The 24,223-nt window shown below is 45.6% G+C and overlaps 1 protein-coding gene across 1 annotated transcript in view; it reads right to left on the bottom strand.

Annotated features, from left to right (window-relative positions):
• LOC126455754 (lens fiber major intrinsic protein-like) overlaps positions 1-24,223 on the bottom strand; it is a 106,858-nt gene that overhangs the window by 11,971 nt on the left and 70,664 nt on the right. Inside the window, exons 4-5 of the mRNA XM_050091520.1 lie at positions 19,085-19,228; positions 13,825-14,022 (exon numbers count right to left, since the gene is read on the bottom strand). Of these exons, the coding sequence (XP_049947477.1) occupies positions 13,825-14,022; positions 19,085-19,228 (342 nt within the window). The remainder of the gene's footprint in view (positions 1-13,824; positions 14,023-19,084; positions 19,229-24,223) is intronic.

Below are 24,223 nucleotides of genomic sequence, written 5' to 3'. Positions count from 1 at the left end.
TCGCGTCTGTTGCACGTCATCTTCGTGGTGTAGCAATTTTAATGGCCAGTAGTGTATGTAACTAAAATATTGGCCGTATGGAGATAGGCATGGTATCCTGAAACCGGTTATGACGCTGAAATAAAACATTTTAGAAAGAATATATGTGGCTGGTTGAATAATTCGCCAATTATTATTAACGGTCGCGGAGTTCACGAGACCCAACAAGGATAAAGTAACATACAAAGATCTTATATGAATAAAGGGACCTGATGTGCTAGAATCCCCAATGAAACCTTAACCACTTTTACCCTTTATTTGGTCTTGAATGAAAAATTTATTGCAGTAAATGCTGCTTCCTCGATTACATACAATATATACAGAAATCTATTTTTATTTATTTCTAAAAGTGTATTATGTTTATCATAAGCAAATAACTCCTTCTAATGACAAACATTTCTTAATTTTCGTGAAAATCGATGTAAATATACCTGAATATGTTTATAAAGAGCCGAAACAGCCTACGTGACGGTTCTCCGTCATTCACGATGTAACTAAGAAGAAAGGAAAAAAGTCAGGTGCTGTCCAGTAGCCTGCTGTGTACACATTTTCATGAATAGTGTCTGGATACCCATGGGTAATACGGAATTGCCCACTAGATGACACGAGTGACGGAGCCACCAGTATAAAAGGAGGGGCGGGGGGGGGGAGGGGTGGGAGGGGGGGGGGGGATAGTGTGGAGTGCCGGCCGGTGTGGCCGTGCGGTTCTAGGCGCTTCAGTCTGGAACCGCGTGACCGCTCCGGTCGCAGGTTCGAATCCTGCCTCGGGCATGGATGTGTGTGGTGTCTTTAGGTTAGTCATGTTTAAGTAGTTCTAAGTTCAAGGGGACTGATGACCACAGATGTTAAGTCCCATAGTGCTCAGAGCCATTTGATAGTGTGGAGCTGTCCGTGGAGAAGCAACAACAGCAGAGGGGGGCGGTCAGGAGAGGCCAGTTACTTAGGAGGAGGACTAGTCAGTGGATACCATCTGGGCTACAAATGAAATGTATTGGGAAGATTTCAGCGCTTCTAAAATTGCCCAGGTCAACCACTGGAGATGTGATTGTGAGGTGGAAACGCAGTGGAATAGCCAAAGGTAGACCTCGTATAAGGACGGACAGGTACAATCGAACATAGTAAAGGGTGGTTGTAAAAATCACATGAAATCAGCGGAAGGAATCCCTCGTGAGTTCCAAAGCACTCCGGCTAGCACTGCGACTGTGCGAATGGGATACAATGGTCGAGCAGCTCTTCATAAGCCACATTGCTAACAGGTGAATATATGTGACGTTTGAGATGTGTAAAGAGTGGTGCCCTTGATAACGGATGACAGGAAACGTTATCATGCTACATCCTGTGTTAAGTCCGATGGAATCGTTTGAGTTTGGCGAATGCCTCCAGAACATTACCTGCCATGATGTGTCGTGCCGACAGTGAAGTATATCGGAGTTGATGTTACTGTATGTGGTGTATTTCGTGATTACGACGTGGTCCCCTTATTGCACTTAAGAAAACGCTAAATATGGAAGCATATGAATACATTTTGCTGTACTGTGTACAGTAGTGAAGTAGTTCGGGGACAGTGATTGTTTACTTCAGCAAAACAGTGCACTCTGTGTGGGGGTAAAGCAGCACCTGTGAGGAGATTATCTGTTGACGATAACATCCCACAAATGGACTGGCCTACCCAGAGCACCGACTTGAACGCTGTGGAACACCTCCAGACCCTAGCGTCCAACATCACTACCTTCTCTGGTTTGATCTGTAGAGGAAGAACTGGCTGCCTCATTTATACACCTCATTCAAAGTGTCCCCAGCAGAGCTTAAGCTGTCATAAAAGCACCCTTATTAGTGTCCACTAATAGATGTCCGGGTAATTTTGATAGTGTACGTGGCACGTGATGACAAAACACGGCGCTACAAAGGTAAGTGGTGCCAAATGTCCACAGCCAGTGGATTACAAAACAACGATGCCAGTTAAAATGCACTGTAAGGATTATGGTTTTTTTTATATTAGGTCTACAACTTTGGTTCCGCCATTTTTCAATAGATGGCAGTAGCGGAAAGTGGTGGTGCAGCTGGTAGGTCGTAAGTGCCACACAATAAGCTTAGACATTTGTAGACATAATGCCATCCTAACGTTAGTCGATTTGTGACGGCATTATAAACTTATTGTTGATTAACGATGTCAACTTCCGAGCCCAGTTCTCGTCACTGGCGGGAAGTTTTAATTTTCTGGTTTAACATGAGGCAATCTGCGGCTAAAGCCCACCCGGCTAGCCACGCGGTCTCACGCGCTGTTTCCTGAGCGGGAAAGCGTGACGGTACCCAGTACGAATCCTGCCGGCGGACTAGTGTCGAACCCCGGTGTGCCGGCCAGTTTGTGGATGGTGTTTAAGGCGGTTTTCCATCCACCTCGGCGAACGTGGGCTGGTTCCCCTTATTCCGCCTTAGTTACACTGTGTCGGCGATTGCTGCACAAACACCATTACCACGTATGCGTACACCCTAATTATTCTACCACACAAACCTTTGGGGCTACACTTGTCTGGTACGACCAGTATGCGATTTGCAGGGGGGGATGGGGGGGATTTCCCCCCCTCTGCATCAGACCATCCCCTCCTCTGGTTTTAGTTTATGCATCCCAACCTGGGAGTAACTTTACATATAATTTAAATTTGTGGAGCCGAACACTGAAGATTTTTGATAAGTCTTACTATTAATACTATTAATATGTTTCAATTTTCTATCATCAGAATAAGTACAGCTTTTCACAAATGTGCCTCTACTTTTTGAATTCCCCTCGTATACCTGTATGTAGATGATTTTGCATTAACATCTATTTATAAATAGCTGTTTAACCATGCGTAACGCCACGGTCCAAGCTAGTAACATATACAGGGTGAGTCACCTAACATTACCGCTGGATATATTTCGTAAACCACATCAAATACTGACGAATCGATTCCACAGACCGAACGTGAGGAGAGGGGCTAGTGTAATTGGTTAATACAACCATAAAAAAATGCACGGAAGTATGTTTTTTAACACAAACCCCGTTAGTTTTGTTAGCACATCTGAACATATAAACAAATACGTAATCAGTGCCGTTTACATTTACATTACATCCGGAGATATTGTAACCTAAAGTTGACGCTTGAGTACCACTCCTCCGCTGTTCGATCGTGTGTATCGGAGAGCACCGAATTACGTTGGGATCCAAAGGGAACGGTGATGGACCTTAGGTACAGAAGAGCCTGGAACAGCACATTACGTCCACATGCTAACACCTTTTTATTGATCATTTTCACTGACGCACATGTACATTACCATGAGGGGTGAGATACACGTACACACGTGGTTTCCGTTTTGAATTACGGAGTGGAATAGAGTGTCCCGACATGTCAGGTCAATAGATGTTCCATGAGGTGGCCATCATTTGCTGCACACAATTGCAATCTCTGGCGTAATGAATGTCGTACACGCAGCAGTACATCTGGCGTAATGTCGCCGCAGGCTGCCACAATACGATGTTTCATATCCTGTGGGGTTGTAGGCACATCACAGTACACATTCTCCTTTAACGTACCCCACAGAAAAGTCCAGAGGTGTAAGATCAGGAGAACGGGCTGGCCAATTTATGCGTCCTCCACGTCCTATGAAACGCCCGTCGAACATCCTGTCAAGGGTCAGCCTAGTGTTAATTGCGGAATGTGCAGGTGCACCATCATGCTGACACTACGTACGTCGACGCGTTTCCAGTGGGACATTTTCGAGCAACGTTGGCAGATCATTCTGTAGAAACGCGATGTATGTTGCAGCTGTTTGTTACAACACGCAGCTGAACGTCGGAGGTTTCAAGCGTCAACTTTAGGTTACAATATCTCCGGATGTAATTAACATTTTACAATGCAACAAACGGCACTGATTACGTATTTGTTTATATGTTCAGATGTGCTAACAAAACTAACGTGGTTCCATTTAAAAAACGTAGGTTTGTGTTAAAAAATATACTTCCGTGCATTTTTGTATGGTTTGTATTAAACAATTACACTAGCCCCTCTCCTCACGTTCGGTCTGCGGAATCGGTTCGTCAGTATTTGATGTGGTTTACGAAATATATCCAGCGGTAACGTTAGGTGACTCACCCTGTATAATTCTACTAACCCCCTAAGACATCCCCCCCCCCCCCCCCCACTGGTAAAAGCACAAATCGTACCCTGGGTACGACACATTCCCGGGAAGGGAGGGGGCACTGACGGCCGAACCGCACAATAACCCTGGGTTCGGTGTGGGCTGGCCGTGGGGTGGGTAGACTGCTGTGGCCTGTTGTGGAGCTGTGAACCACTGAGGGCTACGGCTGGACGAAGCCTCTCCGTCGTTTCTAGGTCCCTGGTTTAATCCATACATACATCTGCAAGTGACGCTCATAGACTGTTCGGTAAAACCTATGGCGAGTGGCTGAGGCTCATAAAATGCTGGGTAAGACCCAATACGAGTCACCTATTAGTGAAAGACAGTGCACAAAATGCTTTCAAAGCTTCAAAAGCAGTGATTTTGACATCGAAGACCGGCGTGGCGGTGGAAGAGAGAAGGTTCACGAGGCGGTGGAAGAGAGAACGAACTTAAAGCTACTGAAACAATAAGAGGAGATCGTTATCGAAAGCAGTTGATGCGCTTCAGAGGAGCACTGAAAGACAAACGGTCACAATACAGCGATAGACACGAAAAGGTGATTTTACAGAGTGTCAGTGCTCGACCACATGTTGCAAAACCCGTCAAAATGTAGTTGGAAAAGATGAAGTAGGAGTCCCACTCCACCCGCCGTGTTCTCCAGACAATGATCCCTCCGACTATCAGCCTTTTCGATCAATGGCACACGGCCTAGCTGTCCAGTGCTTCCGGGCATATGAACAAGTGCAAAATTGGAACGATTTATGCATCTCCTCAAAACATGCTGCCCTAGAGATGGGAGAAAGTAGGGGCCAGCGATGGTCGTTACTTTCAGTCGTAAATTTGAGTAAGTTATTCTCAGTACAGCCTCGAACTTCAAAACAAAACAGCGGAAGCAAAATTATAGATTTAATGATTTGAGAAAGAATATGAGAATTCTGTGTTGGAAGAAGGTTGCGCCTCTTTTCAACGGAAAGTCTTTGTACGGAATTGGCTACATGACGTGCGCCCTGGCATCGCCCCGTATGAAGTTACTCGTTCATAACGGCCGCCGAACGTGACCCACCTGGCGCCCGGAGTCTGGGTAGGGTTTGTCCCCTGCTCCCAGCCGACTTTGCGACTCGAAGCACCTGCTGCACCAGTTGCTCAACTGGAGCATGGAAGAGCTCTTGCATAACAAATGATTTGAATTTCTTCGTGATTTCATGCATCATTTATCAAGTTGTTTCCAAGTTAACAACTTTTTCTTTTCACATATGAAGAAGTTCTTTCCAGATTAGATGCAATCTCGTATTAGTGGTGACAGTTAACTTACAGTGTAGTATATTTAGAATTGTTATATTTTAAGCCTTGGATGCAATCTGCTATGAGAGTCCAACTCTACATAAATGTCATACCTATCGCTGTGGTGTCAAAAAAACCAAAAACAGTCTGCCCTGTCCACACAGGTGCATCATGATTCTCTAATCAAACATCCTTATTTTTCATCAGATTGTTAATATTTCTTAGCAGACAACTGAAGTATGAGGTCTAATAGAATTTATATCTTGGCCGAGAGAACCGTTTCAGTGGGAAAATGGGAGTCTGTAGATGTGTGCGTAAGATGACCAATTTTCGTTGTACAGTATGGCAAGATAGGGCAAGTGAACAGGCAGCCAAGCTGTCGACTTTAAGACGATTTTAGCGTCCTGAACCATTTTCCAGAATACCCAGGAGGGTATAGTCTGGAGAGAAAGATACAGCGTTTCTCTGTAAGACGACGCAGACAACCCTTCGCCAAGAAATAGTGCCATCTTTTTCATTTTAAAGGCCATCTTGGAAGACGAAGTATAGCGTTGGCTGTAAAGGATCGTCAGATTTTGGACATATTTAACTTAGGAACATACGGCATAGAAAGTAATGTAACCAAACAACGTATCAGGGTCTACAAGCCTCATAGCCCCTCACCACACACAGTGGTAGAGAGCGAACCTGACAGTCGGCCACGGTAGTGACCGATGCCATGTCGCATCGCTCCGCTGTCGCTGCTCCAGGCCTCCAGATGGGGCGAGAAATCGACGCAGCTGGAGCATGCAACAGTTGATGGTGAGAAACTGTTTTTGCGATCACGTTATTTACAGATCATTCTTTTCATGAAGATTTGGTTGCCAAGTGACAAGAACAAAGAGCACTAGACTGCGAGTGTAAATGGATGTACAAAGCCCAAATTTACATCTGTACCCTCCAAGACAACTTGTGGTATGTAGCGGAGGGTACATTGGATATTATTGTCGCTTCCCCTTTCCTGTCCCAGTGGAGAATGACCCTCGGGATGAACGACTGTTGGTAATTCACCCCGTGTCCTCGAATCTCTCTGAATTCACCTTCATTTCCTGTTCTTGAGATACATGTATCAGGAAGCAATGGATTGGTTGATTCTTCTAGGATTTTATGCTCCCAGAATTGCGACAGTGGAACAGACCGTGCTCCACAACTGTACCCTTGCAGTGTCTGCCCCTGAAGTTGTATGAGCATCTTTGTGACGCTTTCATGCTTAGCTCTGAAAAAACTTGCTGCTCTTCTTAGGGCTTTATCCGCTTCCTCTAACAAGCCTATTTAGTTTGAGAGAGGACATGTTACTCTCTCACCTATTTTTCACATACAGAAAATTATTAAAGATTTCATTACAACTTCATGCACCTTGAGTGAGACTCTAGAAAGGTAATGGCCTGAGCAGACGTTGTTGGAGCCTGGTAGGGCGCTAAAAGCTTGAGATATTTTTATGATTCTTATCTCATAGAAACGGCATGTTGGGAGTTGAAAGCAATTGGCGTCGAGCCCATCCCTCAGTAAATCTTACCGGACAGGCCCGCAGCTGTACAGGGCAGACAGGATAGCCCCTTACCGAGACAGTTCTCCAGCAGAACAATGCCACGATACCTGCCATGGCGCCAGCAGAAGGCCTGGACTGGGGCGATGGTCTGAAGGAATGTGTGTACACAGTGGAGTCATAAACTGGGCATTGTGTGCAGAGCCATGAGTAATAAAAATTCACCTGTTTTCGTGTTCGCTGATAGTGTAAATAGGCCAGTGAACCACTTCCCTTGGCCACTGCGGTTGTATAAGAAAAATCCGGCGTCTGCGAAACGTTTGGAGATTACACCTCATAGCTATGACTAACAAGCTCCAAGGCACAGGCGATTTAGATAAAGATCTTTAAGATTGTATCTGTTTGCTTCTTGCCATGGGAAGTGACACGACTTCAGAGAAAATCGTCTCTTTCCCCTCTGCAAAAACTTAAAAAAGCCAGTAATTGGCGATTTCCTTTTTTTTTTTTTTTCAGAGATGCAGGTTTGTTAACTCTTGCCTTGATTCGACACGAGTTTGTGCTGCCGTGTGGGAGGGTAGATTTAACGCCTCTAGAGCCCTGTGATTGGCTCAAGACGGGGTGAAGGCGGTGTCGTTCCTGCACTTTGTGGGAAAACGGATTTTTTTTCTGGAGTGGTGCGAGAGACTCAGGTGCAGCACTTTGGTCTGGTAAGGACTGCTGGTCGAAGCTCTGCCATGTGTGGTTGGTACTTGGGACCTGTCCAGAGACTGACTTCACTTGCGAGTAGTTTAGACTGGGGAGCCTGTGTTAACATTCTTACTGTAACAACAGTGTGACTTCAAACGTCTCGGACTACTCATTTTCCGAGGGCACACTTATTCGTTTGTGGTTTACCTGTCTTGACGTTTGGTGTCCTTGTGCGCTGTGTCGTATAAGTGAGCCAAATTGGTCCTTGGTACTACCAGCAAATGGGTGCGTCACACACTGAAATCTACCGTGACTTCAGGGCTCTGGTAGAGAGTAAATTGCGATCCGTCTGCCTCATCTCTAGACCGTGAGATTTTTACATTTCTTTCGTGGCCGCGATCGATTCACAGGTGCCGTCTCCATGTCTCACCTTCGCCGCACACATCTCGCCAGCTGCAAGTTACGTCACCACATGAAGCAAACGGGGTAACGTACTGCCACTCCGGCATTGTCAGGGCGTACAGATCTCTATCGCCACTTCCTCTCAGCTGCACCTATGTTGAGAATCTACAGTAGATTTGATCAGTCACAATCTGCTCAGCTTCAGATCGATTCAGATTGCGTTATCCACATTTTTAGGGCCAGAGGAATTGACTCACTCCACTAGTTGTACTGTCTCTGCCACCCAGGATCCTTTTCCAGTGTAGTCTTGAAACACCTGTTCGTTGTTTACAGTATTCAATCAGTAATTTGTTTAGCATAATTTATGTCTGTTTCAAAGAAAAATAAATGTTGTTAGAAGACTAAAATTATGCCAACATTCTCAATCAATTCATATGGTTCCACTAGGGTTACCTTTCAAGTGCAGATCTCAGACTGACGAGGAATGTTCAGGCACTGTTCTAACGAGAATTTTATGAACTACGTCTTTCGTGAGCCAACCACACTTCTTATGGATTCCCCCAATGAATCTGTCTGGCATCTGCCTACGTTCGTTTGACTTTAAATCGCTCCATATGCGTAATCCCATCTATTTACTGGATGTGACTGCTTCCAGTGATTGTTTTGGGATCGTACAACCATACAATACTTACGCGCCATACTTTAATTTTCTTTTTATATTGAAAATAAAGTGCAAATCACTGCACTGAGCGTCGATTCTCTGCAAGTCTTGTTGCATATCGCTACAGTTTTCCAGTGTTGTTACTTCTCTGTATATAGCAACACCATCCATAAAAAAGAGTATCATGACTCAATCTAAGCAATGATAATATCCTTTCGAGCTTCCAGCTGCGTCGAGTGGCTTAAAATACACGAGCTTTCGGTCGAGTACTCCTCGGCCATTGTCAAATGGTAACTGTCTTTTCGGTTGCTGCTACCTTCCTCATATAGCTGCACTGCCTTCTGTGACGTCACTGGTGTTCACTTCAGTGCCATACAAAGTAATGCCTGCTTCAACCTTCCGGTGGCTGAATCCCGAGCCGTGCTTAGCTGCAGGCCGCCGTCCTTCTTGAGGTTGTTGTCACAAATTTTTATGTCGATTGTACCTCTTATTACGTTATCCCAGAAACTGTTAGTGTACGTAATAGCAGATATCTTGTCGAAAGCAAGACGACGTCTCTTTTCTACAAGATGCTCTGCTACCGCAGATTCCTCAGGGTACCGAAGGCGAAGGCATCTCTCGTGTTCTACACAGAGCTATTCAATAGTATGCACAGTCTGTCCGACATAGGATTGTCCACACCCAGGCGGTTTTTTATATCGTTCTGACGTTTACATCGTCTATCACAGGCTTCATGATTGCCATATTTTTTGTGTCTCCGAAGACCGAATCGTTTTTATCACTCTTTTAGAGCTGGTTAACCCTTTCTGTGACTGAGCCACAGAACGGCAAAAACGTAAGCTTCTTCGAGTCCTATTCGGGGTCCTTCTGCTTATGTGTTTTCGGAAAGATGGCTTGCGAAATCTGGCGGCTGTTGTAGCCGTTTTCCTTGAACGTTCTCCGTAAGTGACTCAGTTACTTTGGCAGCTTGTCAGCTTCTGAGGCGGCTTCCGCTAGATGCACCAAGATCCTCAGAACATAACGTTTCTGCGACTGATGGTAACAGTATGCTGATATCGGTCCTTGTGGGGAGGGTTACCGCTGAACACTGTGGCACCAGCCCCTGTAGCCGAGGGGTTCTAGGCGCTTCAGTCCGGAACCGCGCTGCTGCTACGGTCACAGGTTCGAATCCTGCCTCGGGCATGGATGTGTGTGATGTCCTTAGGTTAGTTATTTTTAAGTAGTTCTAAGTCTAGGGGACTGATGATCTCAGATGTTAAGTCCCATGGTGCTTAGAGCCATTTGAACCATTTGAACACTGTGGCTGAGGCACACATTTGCTTCTTGGCGGGCGAGGACGTCAAGGAATGGCAAGCCACCGTCTGACCCTGTCTCCATCGTGAACTTCATGTTGGCATTGATATTGTTGACGTGTTCCAAGAATTCTACCAGATTTTCACGTCCGGGGGACCAGGCAACGAACGTGTCGTCGACTTAACGATAAGAGCAACAAGGTTTTGCAGGTACCGTATCCAGGGCGACGTCGTCAAAGTACTCTACAGACAAATTGGTTACAATTGGTGCCAATGGGCTCCCTATTGCGACGCCATCGGTCTGGTCAAAATATACAAAAAATACGATGACGCCAGAGTGTGCTTAAATAAACTCACAACAGGGTCGTTAAATAACTGAGAGAGCAGATCTATAGAATCTTTGATAAGTACGCACATGAATAATGGCATCACAACAAAGCTAACCGTGACGTATCCTTCTCCAAGATGCAGACTTTTAATTCGATTGTTGAGATATGTCGTGTTCTTGATACTACGTACACAGTAACCAACGTGCGGAGTAAGGAGGCTGGCGAGATGTTTCGAGAGTCTATAAGTCGACGATCAAATGCTGCTCATGATGGGACGTAGAACTGTGTACTTCTTGTGAGCCTTCGGAAAGCTATACATTGTACACTATGTGATCAAAAGTATCCAGATACCAGAAAAAACATATGTTTTTTCATATTAGGTGCATTGTGCTGCTAGGTACTCCATACCAGCGACCTCGGTAGTCATTAGACATCGTGAGAGAGCAGAATGGGGCGCTCCGCGGAACTCACGGACTTGGAACGCGATCAGGTGATTGGGTGTCTTATGTCATAAGTCTGTACGCGAGATTTACACACTCCTAAACGTCCCTAGGCCCACTGTTTCCGATGTGATAGTAAAGCGGAAACGTGAAGGGACATGTACAGCACAAAAGCGTACAGGCCGACCTCGTCTGTTGACTGACAGATACCGCCAACAGTTGAAGAGGGTCGTAATGTGTAATGGGCAGACATCTATCCAGACCATCACACAGGAATGCCAAACTGCATCAGGATCCACTGCAACTACTATGACAATTAGGAGGGTGGTGAGAAAACTTGGAGTTCATGGTCGAGCCGCTGCTCATAAGCCACACATCACGCCGGTTTATGCCAAACGACGCCTCGCTTGGTGTAAGGAGCGTAAGCATTGGACTATTGAACAGTGGAAAAACGTTGTGTGGAGTGACGAATCACGGTACTCAAGGTACTCAATGTGGCCATTCGATGGCAGGGTGTGGGCATGGCGAATGCCCGGTGAACGTCATCTGCCAGCGTGTGTAGTGCGAACAGTTATGGTGTGGTCGTGTTTTTCATGGAGGCAGCTTGCATCCCTTGATGTTTTGCGTGGCACTACCACAGCACAGGCCTACACTGATGTTTTAAGCACCTTGTTGCTTCCCACTGTTGAAAAGCAATGCGGGGACGGCGATTGAATCTTTCAACACGATTGACCACCTGTCCGTGATGCACGGCGTGTGGCGGAGTGGTTACACGACAATAACATCACTGTAATGGACTGGCCTGCACAGAGTCCTGACCTGAATCCTATAGATCGGATGTTTTGGAGCGCCCACTTTGTGCCAGACCTCACCGACCGACATCGATACCTCTCCTCAGTGCAGCACTCCGTGAAGAATGGGCTGCCATTCCCCAAGAAACCTTCTAGAACTGATTGAACGTATGCCTGCGAGAGTGGAAGCTGTCATCAAGATAGGGTGGGCCAACACTATACTGAATTCCAGCATTACCGAGGGAGGGCGCCACAAACTTGTAAGTCATTTTCAGCCAGGTGTCCCGATACGTTTAATCACACAGTGTACGTGGTCGAGTCGCCCGAGGAAGGAGATTTTTAATGTCGCTCCCTTCCAGTAAAGATCTCTTGAGAAGCTCTGACGTCTTCTTCATTATTCTGGATGTTGTGTCCCTTGATAATGTTTTATGTACCTCTTCCTCCAGCATCAATCGAATCTTCGCATCACATGCGGCTCATTTCTAGGCAATGTCTCCCACAAGGCTTGTTCCACTTTTCAGCTAGGTCTGCGACTGACCGTGGATGTTCAAAAATGTATGGCAAATAGCGGGTTTGTTCAGTATCTGCCACATAAAATCAGAATGAAATAAACTGTATATCTCAAATTTGTTCAAAGCTCAAGCCGCTTCATTTACGGGTGCAGAGTCACATGATGTACCTATTGCTAGAGATTAACAACGCAACAACATTGGAGGGTACTATCATTAAAAAAAATATTTATGCTGTTGTTAAAAAATCGCAATCCCTGTGAGTACAAACGTTGACTGTTATGTTTGATTAAGTACAACTGTTTCAAAATGGCTCTGAGCCCTATGGGACTTACCTTCTAAGGTCATCAGTCCCCTAGAACTTAGAACCACTTAAACCTAACTAACCTAAGGACATCACACGCATCCCATGCCCGAGGCAGGACTCGAATTTGCGACAGTAGCGATCGCGCCGTTCCAGAATGTAGCACCTAGAACTGCTCGGCCACCCCGGCCGGCTACAACTGAGACGATAAAGGATGAGTAAGGTGACAGAAGAGATGAGGCAAGATCCTTAGGAAGTAAAGGCAAAAATGATGTAACAGAATAAATGAAGTAAGGGTCTTAGACAAAAAAGAGTGTAAGAGCTGAGACAGAGAGCAGAAATTGCGAGAGGGAAAGACAGTGGAGGTATGCTACGATATGGGAAGCCAATGAAGGGCCTCAGACGTAGTTCAAGACCACGTAAGGAAAGACTTCCTATTCCTCCAACCAGCCTCAGAAAGAAGGATAACAAATAAGGTGACGAGAAGTCTTCGAAATTACGTCGTGTCGGGGGCAGGCAGGGTCAAATGGGAAACCAAGACGAAACTTTAGGACCAAACGTCCAGAATTAGAAGAGTGGTTAGGAAGAAGAAAGTAGGCAGTAATGAAGCGAGTCGCTGACAGACACGGACGCAGCTAGACTGGAGCCTCTGGATAGAAGTTATTTGGCTGCACGCTCTGCTAGTCTCAGATTTTAAAAGGTGGTCCTGTGACACAGATAAAGCGGTGGTGAACAGCCACTGTGTGTGCACAAGGACGTGGCTGTTGGTGCAGAGGCGTGTCAGCTAGGAAAGTCATACATGTATTTCAGTTTCGGAACAAAACGGAAGTTAATCGTATCTGCTGAGTTGCTTTCTCTCCTTTTTACCCTGCGGTCTTATATGTCCACCTGAGCGAATTATGTGAGAGCATCAAGTCCCCCTCTCACTTCGATCAATCAATCAGCACCACACACCGTGAGCCCCTGTCGCTCAGTCCCTTGCAAAACCCACACTCGGAGTGCGACAAATAATTTATTGTGCAGTGTAAAGAGTATTGCTTCTGATATGAAAAATATAAATAATATGATGCTCTCTAGAGGATTTTAAAACCTGGAGAGGTTAAAAAAATCAACCAACCAGTCGCAAGTAAAGGTTTATTAGCCCTTGATTTAGGTTTCGATATTTGTAAAAATATCTTCTTCGGAAGTAGTGGGTCTTGTTACATCACATAATGGTACATTAGATTAGATGAAGCCTAGCGGCTCTTTTTACAAATGCCGAAACCTAGGTCAAGGGCCAATAAGCCTTTATTTGCAACTGGTTGGTTGATTTTTTAACCTCTTCAGGTTTACACAGTTGCTGTTTCGCAGCCATGTTTAATATTTTGATTTTGTAACCAATACTCGATGTAAATTCCGGTCCTCACCAACGCTAGGGAGATGGCCGCCATGTAGAAGCCGAACTGGAGCGAGGCAACGCCAGCTTGGTGACCATCCCAGGAGGCGTGGCACTGCAGCACCAGACCCGCCGTTCCAGCCGCCTCCACCAGGAGCGCCTGCAGAGGCGACAGTGCGGCCGCGGGCACGGTAGTGCACTCGCACGATGCTGAAGACGACGTCACCGCCTGTCGAAACGACACAGTGTCACCCAGGCCAGCTGCACTTTACGTCCTCCTTGTAGGAGAAGTTATGTCATCTGTGAGCACTAAAATTCTGAATTCATCCGGACATCCTCATGTTGTTCAGTCTGTAGTTTGTGCAAGCAATAAAGGAAGGGAAGAGGAAATTGAGAAACTGAATTGTAGCTGATGCAGAAGAAATAAAAACTTCATAGTTTTCAATACCACTGCAGTTCTGTCAGAGTTGACTAAACTTTTGGAAGACCAGTTGGAGAGAATGGATGGTATATAAAAACGTATTAAAGACGAACATAAATAAAGCTAAAATAAGGTAAATGGAATACAGTCCACATAAATGAGGTCTTTCTGCGGGAATTGGATTAGAAAATGAGGTGCTCAAACTAATGAATGAGTTTATTTGTTTGGACAGCATAAAACTAACTACACGGTGATAAAGAGAACAGGAAATGCTGATCGACGATACCAAGTAATATAACTAAACATAGAGACTGAATTCCTCCAACCCATCCTCTCTTGTGCTACTAATACGTGCAGCAGTTCGTGGATCACATGAACAGTGTCCATCCCAACATTAAATTTACAATCGAGATGGATTTCTTAGATGTTTTAGTCGAGCGGGAGGCAGGATCCCAGCTTCGTATTCCAGTGTACAAGAAACCGTCCCCAAAACACGAGATACGTTGCGCCCTGTTGGAGACCACATAGCTCTTTGTATGCCCAGTGTGTATGGTGTCCCTTGCGAGTGCAGCAGCATCTACACTACTGGCCATTAAAATTGCTACAACACGAAGATGACGAGCTACAGACGCGAAATTTAACCGACAGGAAGAAGACGCTCTGATATGCAAATGGTTAGCTTTTCAGAGCATTCACACAAGGTTCGCGCCGGTGGCGACACCTACAACGTGCTGACATGAGGAAAGTTTCCAACCGATTTCTCATACACAAACAGTAGTTGACCGGCGTTTCCTAGTGAAACGTTATTGTGATGCCTCGTGTAAGGAGGAGAAATGCGTACCATCACGTTTCAGACTTTGATAAAGGTCGGATTGTAGCCCATCGCGATTGCGGTTTATCGTATCGCGACATTGCTGCCCGCGTTGGTCGAGATCCAATGACTGTTAGCAGAATATGGAATCGGTGGATTCAGGAGGGTAATACGGAACGCCGTGCTGGATCCCAACGGCCTCGTATCACTAACAATAGAGATGACAGGCATCTTATCCGCATGGCTGTAACGGATCGTGCAGCCACGTCTCGATCCCTGAGTCAACAGATGGGGACGTTTGCAAGAGAATAACCATCTGCACGAATAGTTCGACGACGTTTGCAGCAGCATGGACTATCAGCTCGGAGATCATGGCAGCGGTTACCCTTGACGCTGCATCACAGGCAGGGGCGCCTGCGATGGTGTACTCAACGACGAACCTGGGTGCACGAATGGCAAAACGTCATTTTTTCGGACGAATCCAGGTTCTGTTTACAGCATCATGATGGCCGCATTCGTGTCTGGTGACATCGCGGTGAACGCACATTGGAAGCGTGTATTCGTCATCGCCATACTGGCGTATCACCAGGCGTGATGGTATGGGGTGCCATTGGTTACAGGTCTCGGTCATCTCTTGTTCGCATTGACGGCCCTTTGAACAGTGGAAGTTACATTTCAGATGTGTTATGACCCGTGGCTCTATCCTTCATTCGATCCCTGCGAAACCCTACATTTCAGCAGGAAAATATTCGACTGCTGCCCTGGCCAGCACATTCTCCAGATCTGTCACCAATTGAAAACGTCTGGTCAATGGTGGCCGAGCTACTGGCTCGTCACAATACGCCAGTCACTACTCTTGATGAACTGTGGTATCATGTTGAAGATGCCTGGGCAGCTGTACCTGTACACGCCATCCAAGCTCTGTTTGACTCAATGCCCAGGCGTATCAAGGCCGCTATTACGGCCAGAGGTGGTTGTTCTGGGTACTGATTTCTCAGGATCTATGCACCCAAATTGCGTGAAAATGTAATCACATGTCAGTTCTAGTACAATATATTTATCCAATGAATACCCATTTATCATCTGCATATCTTCTTGGTGTAGCAATTTTAATGGCCAGAAGCGTATATAGGCCAGACAATTGGCACAGTTGTGGAGTGCTATACCGAGCACAATAGTCATATTAAGCAAAGGGAGTTCCACAAGTCGGCCATAGCTGAGCATTGTCTCGACAACGAACACAAAATACAGCTTGGCTGATGTGTCAACATACTGGGACTCGGATATAAAAAAGGTGGCTGAGATTAGAATGAACAGCAACACTTTCAACAGAGACCAACGGTACACACTGAGTAGGGTGTGGGGGTGGGCTTTGGACGTCGAAAGGAGGCAACGACGGGTGCTTAATGCTTGCAGGGAGGCGGAGCGGCAGTTTCAAACGTGGCGCCGGGCTTTCGCGCCACCTGGCGTCACTCGGTCTCGCCGCAGGCCGGCACTGCTATGAGCTGCAAAAGTCGCCTTCCGTGCACACATCGCTTCGGCCCCCTCTTATTGGTGCCAGCGTCCGTAATCGTAGGTATGTAAGCGGAAAATAGTGCCAGGCCCGAGCCCATATCTTCTCCTTTTCCTCAAACACATCTGCACCCTATGCGTCGTCCACAGACTCGATCCCCCCATACCCTGACGTCTTCTGTCCTCTCTAACCCCAGCCCGTTGCCGCACCATAACCGTGGTGTCCCGACCTGTCTCCAACTCCACACCCTCAACCTCCTCTCCCAACTTTCAAACTTTCAGCACCTACCGCTCGCCCTGATATCTACCCCTCCTACCAACACCTCCTTGCCCCCCTCCCCCCCCCCCCGCTCAGCGCTCCCTCTTTGCTTTCCTCCGGCCTTCCCCTTAGCAGTTTTATCCTCCCTCCTCTACCCCCTCCCTTTCCAGTGCACCCATTCTTCGTCTCAGCACTCCCTCCTGACTTGCCTTCCCTCCCCATCTCCCACCCTGTCCCTCTCCTGCTCCTTGGTGTGCCCCCAACCCCCCTGCTTTTCCTCCCACCCTCTCCAGCCCCCTGCCCCTCTGCCCCCACTTGCCCCTCTTTTCCCTCCTCTCATGCCCCCCTCCCTCGGCAGGTCCCTCCCAACAGATTTTCTCTTCATGATGTGTGCTCCATCTCGTGCAGTAGGTTTTTAAGTGTCGTCGTTCTGGAGTGTTTTAATTCTGCGGCCAACTTTTAAGTTCTGTGTGTGGCTTCAGTTTTTTTTACATACTAAGCACATTGCCCACTGTGTTTTTTAACTTTATGTGTACTTTTTTTAACTGTCACACGTGAGAGTCTCTGTGTACATGTATCTACATCTACATGGATTCTCTGCAAATCACATTCAGGTGCCTGGCAGAGGGTTCATCGAACCACCTTCACAATTCACTATTATTCCAATCTCGTATTGAGCGCAGAAAGAATGAACACCTATATCTTTCCGTACAAGCTCTGGTTTCCCTTATTTTATCGTAGCGATCGTTCCTCCCTATGCAGGTCGGTGTCAAAAAAATATTTTCGCATTTAGAGGAGAAAGTTGGTGATTGGAATTTCGTGAGAAGATTCCGTCGGAACGAAAAACACCTTTCTTTTAATGATTTCCAGCCCAAATTCTGTATCATTTCTGTGACACTCTCTCCCATATTTCGTGATAATATAAAACGTGCTGCCTTTCTTTGAACTTTTACGATTTATTCCGTCAGTCCTATCTGGTAAGGATCCCACACTGTGTGCAGTATTCGAAAAGAAGACGGACAAGTGTAGTGTAGGCAGTCTCCTTAGTAGGTCCGTTACATTTTCTAAGTGTCCTGCCAATAAAACGCAGTCTTTGGTTAGTCTTCCCCACAACATTTCCTAGGTGTGTCTTCCAATTTAAGTTGTTCGTAATTGTAATACCTAGGTATTTAGTTGAGTTTACAGTTTTGAGATTAGACTGATTTGTCGTGTAACCGAAGTTTAAGGAGCTCCTTTTAGCACTCATATGGATGACCTCACACTTTTCGTTATTTAGGGTCAACTTCCACTTTTTGCACCATTCAGATATCTTTCCTAAATCGTTTTGCACTTTGTTTTGATCTTCTGATGACTTTATTAGTCGATAAACGATAGCGTCAACTGCAAACAACCAAAGACGGCTGCTCAGATTGTCTCCAAAATAGTTTATATAGATAAGGAACAGCAAAGGGCCTATAACACTACTCTCTATGTGTCCCATTACTATGTTCTCATGTCTACCTTTATCGACTTTTATATGTCTCGTTTTCCTCTTTTTATTACGTGTATCTCTTGACTGAAGAGCGGCGTACTGGGCCACTGCCAGTCTTTCCCTGCCCGTATGGAGAAGGGGAATGAAATCACAAAAAGAAGAAAAAAACCAGGCCTGACTGTCAGTAGTTTTTCTCCTGACAATGATCGCGAGGTAGCCATCGAAAGTTGGAGAACTTTGTTCGAACTGGTGAGGCCTGAACGAGATTTTATTCAGTCATGCCGCCGCTAAAGACTCCAAGGACACCTGGGTATCCACTCTGCTCAGTTTCCACCAGTCCCTCGAAATCTTCGAACACAATATAATCTGTCTCAGTTGGCACATCCACTTTACCTCTCTAATCAATCAAAATCTTTTAACAACTGATCAAATTACTGTCCCTTTTTGTCCACATAGGGCATGTTCATCATGTTCCACATACACTAAAAACTGGACTAATAATCTCATCGTTACTCCACTTGCCACCAATCGTGGCTCGCTATCATTCTCTCGCAACAAAACAGGCTTTTCCTCCCATATAATGAAGTCCGTACTGACGTAAATTATTCCGACGCATTCCTCTGCATCCATTCTCATTTCATTCTTGACACCCCCCGCAGCATCCCACCATTCTCCTACCTTTTGCATAACTACGGCCTCCATTCTAGTGATCCCTCTCCCAAATGCCGGGTCTCGTGCCACAAGCTGTCCTAGGCCACAAGTGCCCACCACATACCACCCCACCAGACCCCTACTTGCCCTCCCCCGGTGCACTCACCAGGAGCAGCCGGTAGCCCAGCAGGGCGCCGGCCAGCTGCGCCACCAGGTAGCCCGCCGCTGCCCACGCGCCGAACCCGCCCCTCAGCAGGCGGCCCAGCGTCACCGCGGGGTTCACGTGCGCCCCTGACACGTGGCCCACCATCTGTAACAACACGACGCCCATCCACTGCTGTAGTCCACTACCAAACTAGATGGGTCGAGGCCATCTTGCCTATGTACAGCATCACGGGTTACTGACAATTTAAAATGTTGATAAAAATACCAAGAAATGTTAGACATCCCTTTTCTTAGTCTAGAAAAGGACAAAGTACTTTCCAAAGTAAAATTCTTGCTGATAATTACAAAAACAGTAAAACTGATACGCAAGAAATTTTAGGGGAAATATTTTTTTATTTAACCTGCTGAAAAAACCAGAAGCACTAACACATTTGGATTGAAGAAACTGTATAAATATTCTCAAAGTTTATTGATACATCCAGCACATATTTTAACATGAAAACATAAAAGTACAGGGTTATTCCTAAGTATAGGGTGAGGCAGGGAATTATCCCTAACTGTTAGTGTTGTGGTCTTCAGTCCAAAGGCTAATATGATGCAGCTCTCCATGCTACTCTATCCCACGCAAGCCTCTTCATCTCCGTGTAACTACTGCGACCTACATCATTCTGAATCTGCTTACTGTATTCATCTCTTGGTCTCCCTCTACGATTTTTAACGCCCCTCCCCCTCCCCCCAATGGTTTCCTCCACTACTAAATGGGTGATCCCTTGATGCCTCAGAATGTGTCCTACGAACTGATCCCTTCTCATAATCAGATTGTACCACAAATTTCTCTTCTCTCCAATTCTATTCAGTACCTACTCATTAGTTACGTGTTGTACCCATCTAATCTTCAGCATTCTTCTGTATACCAAACTATGAAAGTTAATAAAACAAAAACTAAAAATGCTAGGATACATTTCTTTATTACCTCAATAAAGTACAGTTGGAAGTTTAGTGTTTTTAATTTTTGAACATCAAATCCTACAAGTGACGCTCGTCGTTGTTAATGAACAGCTGCAGCCAGATTTTAAAGTACTGCATCACTATATGGAGCATATGTTGTGGAATACGGCCTGTTGCAATGAGAATAGCGTTCTTCAAGGCGCGAGGGTCCTTGGGCGGCGTTTATAAACTTCAGCTTTGAGATAACTCCAAAGAAGGAAGTCGCACGAACTTAAATCAGGCGAGCGGGAAGGCCATGGAATGTCGCTGTACCTTGAGATCAAACGACAGGCAAGGATTTCCCTCACAATATTCGTCGAATGTCGAGCAGCGTGGCCTATGGCACAATCCTGCGAAACCAAACGAGCCTCATATGCATTTGGTGAAGTTGTGGTTCAAAAAACTTTTGGATCACGTTGACATATCATCCACTATTGACGATAACACCACGGTAGTTTCTCGCCCCCCCACCCCCCCCCCCAAAAAAAAAAGGTCCAATGATTTCTTCAGCACCGATGGCACATCATACTGTGACCTTATCACTGTAGAGAGACATCTCACGAATTTCCCCAGGTTTCACACAACACCACTAATGCATATTCTGTTCGTTAGCACATCCACACTGAAGAAAGTGTGCGCATCTTGACGAACGTTTTCAGTCAAGTCTTCACATGCCTGTCATCAATGTTGCCGGTCCCGTTGTGGCAGTTCTTGAGCGATCACCAGTTTATGCGGATGAAATTCAGGTCTCCAAAGAGAATCCGACGCCCAGCATGGCTACACAGTGCAAGTGACGTCGCGTGCGTGCTAACAGAACGTTTAGGGGACTGCACCACCGACCTTCTTGCAGGCTCAAAGTTTTCATGTGTTCTAGAGGCCCTCTGTGCCCCAACTCTCTTTTTGATAACTGTGCCACTTTGACGAAAGTTCTCTACCCACAACAGAATCGATATACGGTCGGAAACAATGTTTCGAGGGGGGACTTGATCTCGAATACGCGTAGCATGCTGTACTGCAGCTATAGACCGGTTTTCAGGAAAATAGGTTTCGACATCAAAAGTACGTAGTTCACTCGACCACGCAACTAACAGCGGTAGCATGGTAAACATCGACTGCCAACATCCACTGCCTTGTGACCTTCGAACCCATCCTTATTATTCTACTGCTCCAGTAGAGTAGTGAGTACTCGCTGTACCAACTTAAAATTAGGAATAATTCCCTGCTCCGCTCTGTACTTCTGGGTATCAGAAGATGACTGCGTGAAAGCTAAAAGAGATGGAGGTTAATGGCGCATATCAGTGGACAGAGGATCTTGCCAACTTCCCACCTGTAACACACCCCTTGGCGTAGTTGCAGTACGCACGCCAAGAAGCCACGCAGGTCACGACATGTAGACAAATCATGCGCTCTGTTGTCACACTGAATCAGCTCACGCCTTGACATACGCACTCAGTCAACAGATTTACAATGACATTAATGAACTGGACGCAGATACTGACGTTACATGTGTCAGAAATGCTGCCCATATAGAACCAGCATAATGTGAATTAAAAACTTGGATAGGTGCTCTATCCACTGATTTGTATCTATTTTCTGTACATGTTGTAGTTTTCGTGCTGTCATGTTTTGTAACCGCAGAGGTACTTTTGAATGACCCTGTATTCTAAGATAAAAATAATGTACTGTAAGAAGTGTGACATTGTTTCACGTTGTAATGAGAAATGTTACCGGTAATGAATTTGCATTCAACTAGACAACACAGAAACCGCCAGTAAGGAAACTGTTAAGAAAATATTAAATTAATTTTGTATGCTATTACATTAAGGCACTTTGAAATCTGTTACTATAGATCGATATGGTGTGCTATGCTCCAATACTTGGTTACATCTCGAGAAATGTGGTGCACTTGGAGGGGTTAGGACTATGAAAGCTCTATTCAGTCAAGAGAGGTGAAGTGTAGCTGTATTCGTCTGCTCGGTTGAAGATTAATTGGGTAGCGATGTTGCACGGTAGGTTGGTCAATGCCCAGGTGAGGATGGTCTTCTAACCTAAGACGGCGAGATTGGTCTGTGACCGCCGTACGCAGAGAGACTGATCGAGTACTATGCGCGAGGTCTTAGAAATATGTATAGAGTTGTCTCGTACACTTTGATCGTTTTTATGTGTTCGAGAATTAAGTGTGAATGGGCGTACTGAGCAGTCATCTATCAATACTCGCAATGAAACTTGCAAAGTAGAGGGGGTATGGTTTAGCTATGATACTGAAATTAGGAAAACATTCTGTCACGTGATTGGCCAGTGTTGGACATACTGTAAAATTTTTCACGATATCGGCTGTGATGGATAATATTACAGTAGATCGGCGGTGTCTTCTCCATCCCATCCGTGCATTGGGTACCACATAATGATTGAGTAACAATGCTTGTTTGAGTTGGGGAACAAATTTTGGTTGATGGACCGCAACTTCTGGGGTTGCTGGCACCGAAAACGGCGATCCGGTACTTGTGTGCAAAGTGAGGAATAGCTAGAAATTGAACGCAGAGTTATTAACTGTTCGATCACTGTGACATATGAGTTTAAATGTAGAGGCCATCAATCACTTTCGGAGGGTAGTTTGGAAAGTCGCCACAACGCAACCAGGCTTTTCTAGTGTCCTTGTCTTGTGTCCGTCCTTTATTTAAAATCATTCAGTGTTGTGCTATCGACCGTAAGAATATGATTTACAAGGTGCAACGTATAGGTTCCTGTGAGAGACCGTGGATCAGTCCGTGTTGATGTCTGTGTAGAATCAGACACAGACTTCGAAGGCGTGGCCGAAAGACGAAATGTTCGGCAGTGTGCAAAAGAGTGTTAGAAAAGAGTGTTTGAGCAAGGGTCAGAGGTAGCTTCTCATTCGCTTAGAGTATGGGTGATTAAACTTTAAAGTGGTCTCTGCACTGTCTGAATATTTAATATGATCTTGTCCACATAGGCAGCTGCAGTTTGAGATGTCGGACTTGGTGAGCTGTTAGGAATTCTTGGATGGCCGCACTCTGAGTTATTCGGGGAGGGTTTGTCCGCGCTGGAGGTGGATCGCATTGGTGCCGTCGTGGCTTGTAAATAGGATGAACTTTTATAGTAGGTAATTTTTTTTCACTGTTTGATGGTAGAGAATAAAGATGATAGGATGTTGAGGATCTGTTGTACTTGCATCTAGTTTGGGACGTACAATATTGCGCGCATTTCCAGCGAATGGTCAAGACAAGGTCCTGTTCAGTAACTGAGGTCATTCTGTTTCTAGACAGGCTGCAGAAGGTAATGGATATGTCTTTCTCCGACTTAAATTGCAGAGATCAGATGCGGAAAGATCTGGAAATGGGATCAGCTGAACGATGTGTAGGGTGTGACTAAAGCCAAGTTGGAATTTTACTGTAGCATGCAGGTTCGGGAAAGGTGACATGGTTCGCACTGGGTGCAGCCATCTTGAATAACGGTAATAGCGTAATCAACTGACGTGATGACAGAGCGCTCTGGTGGTTGTGATAGGAGCTAAACACAGTTGAACTTGGAGCCATTTTTGTTAGGTAAACGAATTGTATGATCTTCCGCCAAATTTCAAACTCCCGACCAAAATCGGACATCTTGAATGACGCCCTCTGGTGGTGGCGATGTGTACTAACCCAGTTGGACTCTGGACCTCGTGGCGAACACACGCACATGATATAAATAATAATAAATAATAAATTATAATAAATAATAATAAATAAATAATAATAAATAACTGGAGCAGCTGCCCGAATGCAGAGACCTGTTGGAGTGTAGCCATCTGTAAGAGTTAACTTTGCTGTCCTCTAGACGACCGAATAGCGAAATAATAGTATGCGTTGGGCAGCTTTGGTGATCAAGTCAGAATTTGAGAAGATGATTGATTTGAGTTGGAGTGTTATTCAATGGGATGTAGATTGTTCGGTTGACTACTTCTGCACATTTGCTGCCTTTATGTAGTTGAGTGAAGATCGATTGTGGTGTGTTGGATACACGCTTGTCTGTTCTCTAGACCTCGGACAGACCTTAATTGACGTGTAAATTATAGCGAAGACCTCGAATATGTTACATGACTGAGAATGGTATTCGAGAGTGGAAATATCATTTTGCGTGTGTTTGTTGCTTGTTA

The sequence above is a fragment of the Schistocerca serialis genome, chromosome 2, assembly GCF_023864345.2.
Source record: "Schistocerca serialis cubense isolate TAMUIC-IGC-003099 chromosome 2, iqSchSeri2.2, whole genome shotgun sequence".
Lineage (NCBI taxonomy): Eukaryota > Metazoa > Arthropoda > Insecta > Orthoptera > Acrididae > Schistocerca > Schistocerca serialis.
The sequence above is the reverse complement of the archived record's forward strand: the minus strand, read 5'-3'. Positions and strand labels throughout refer to the sequence as shown.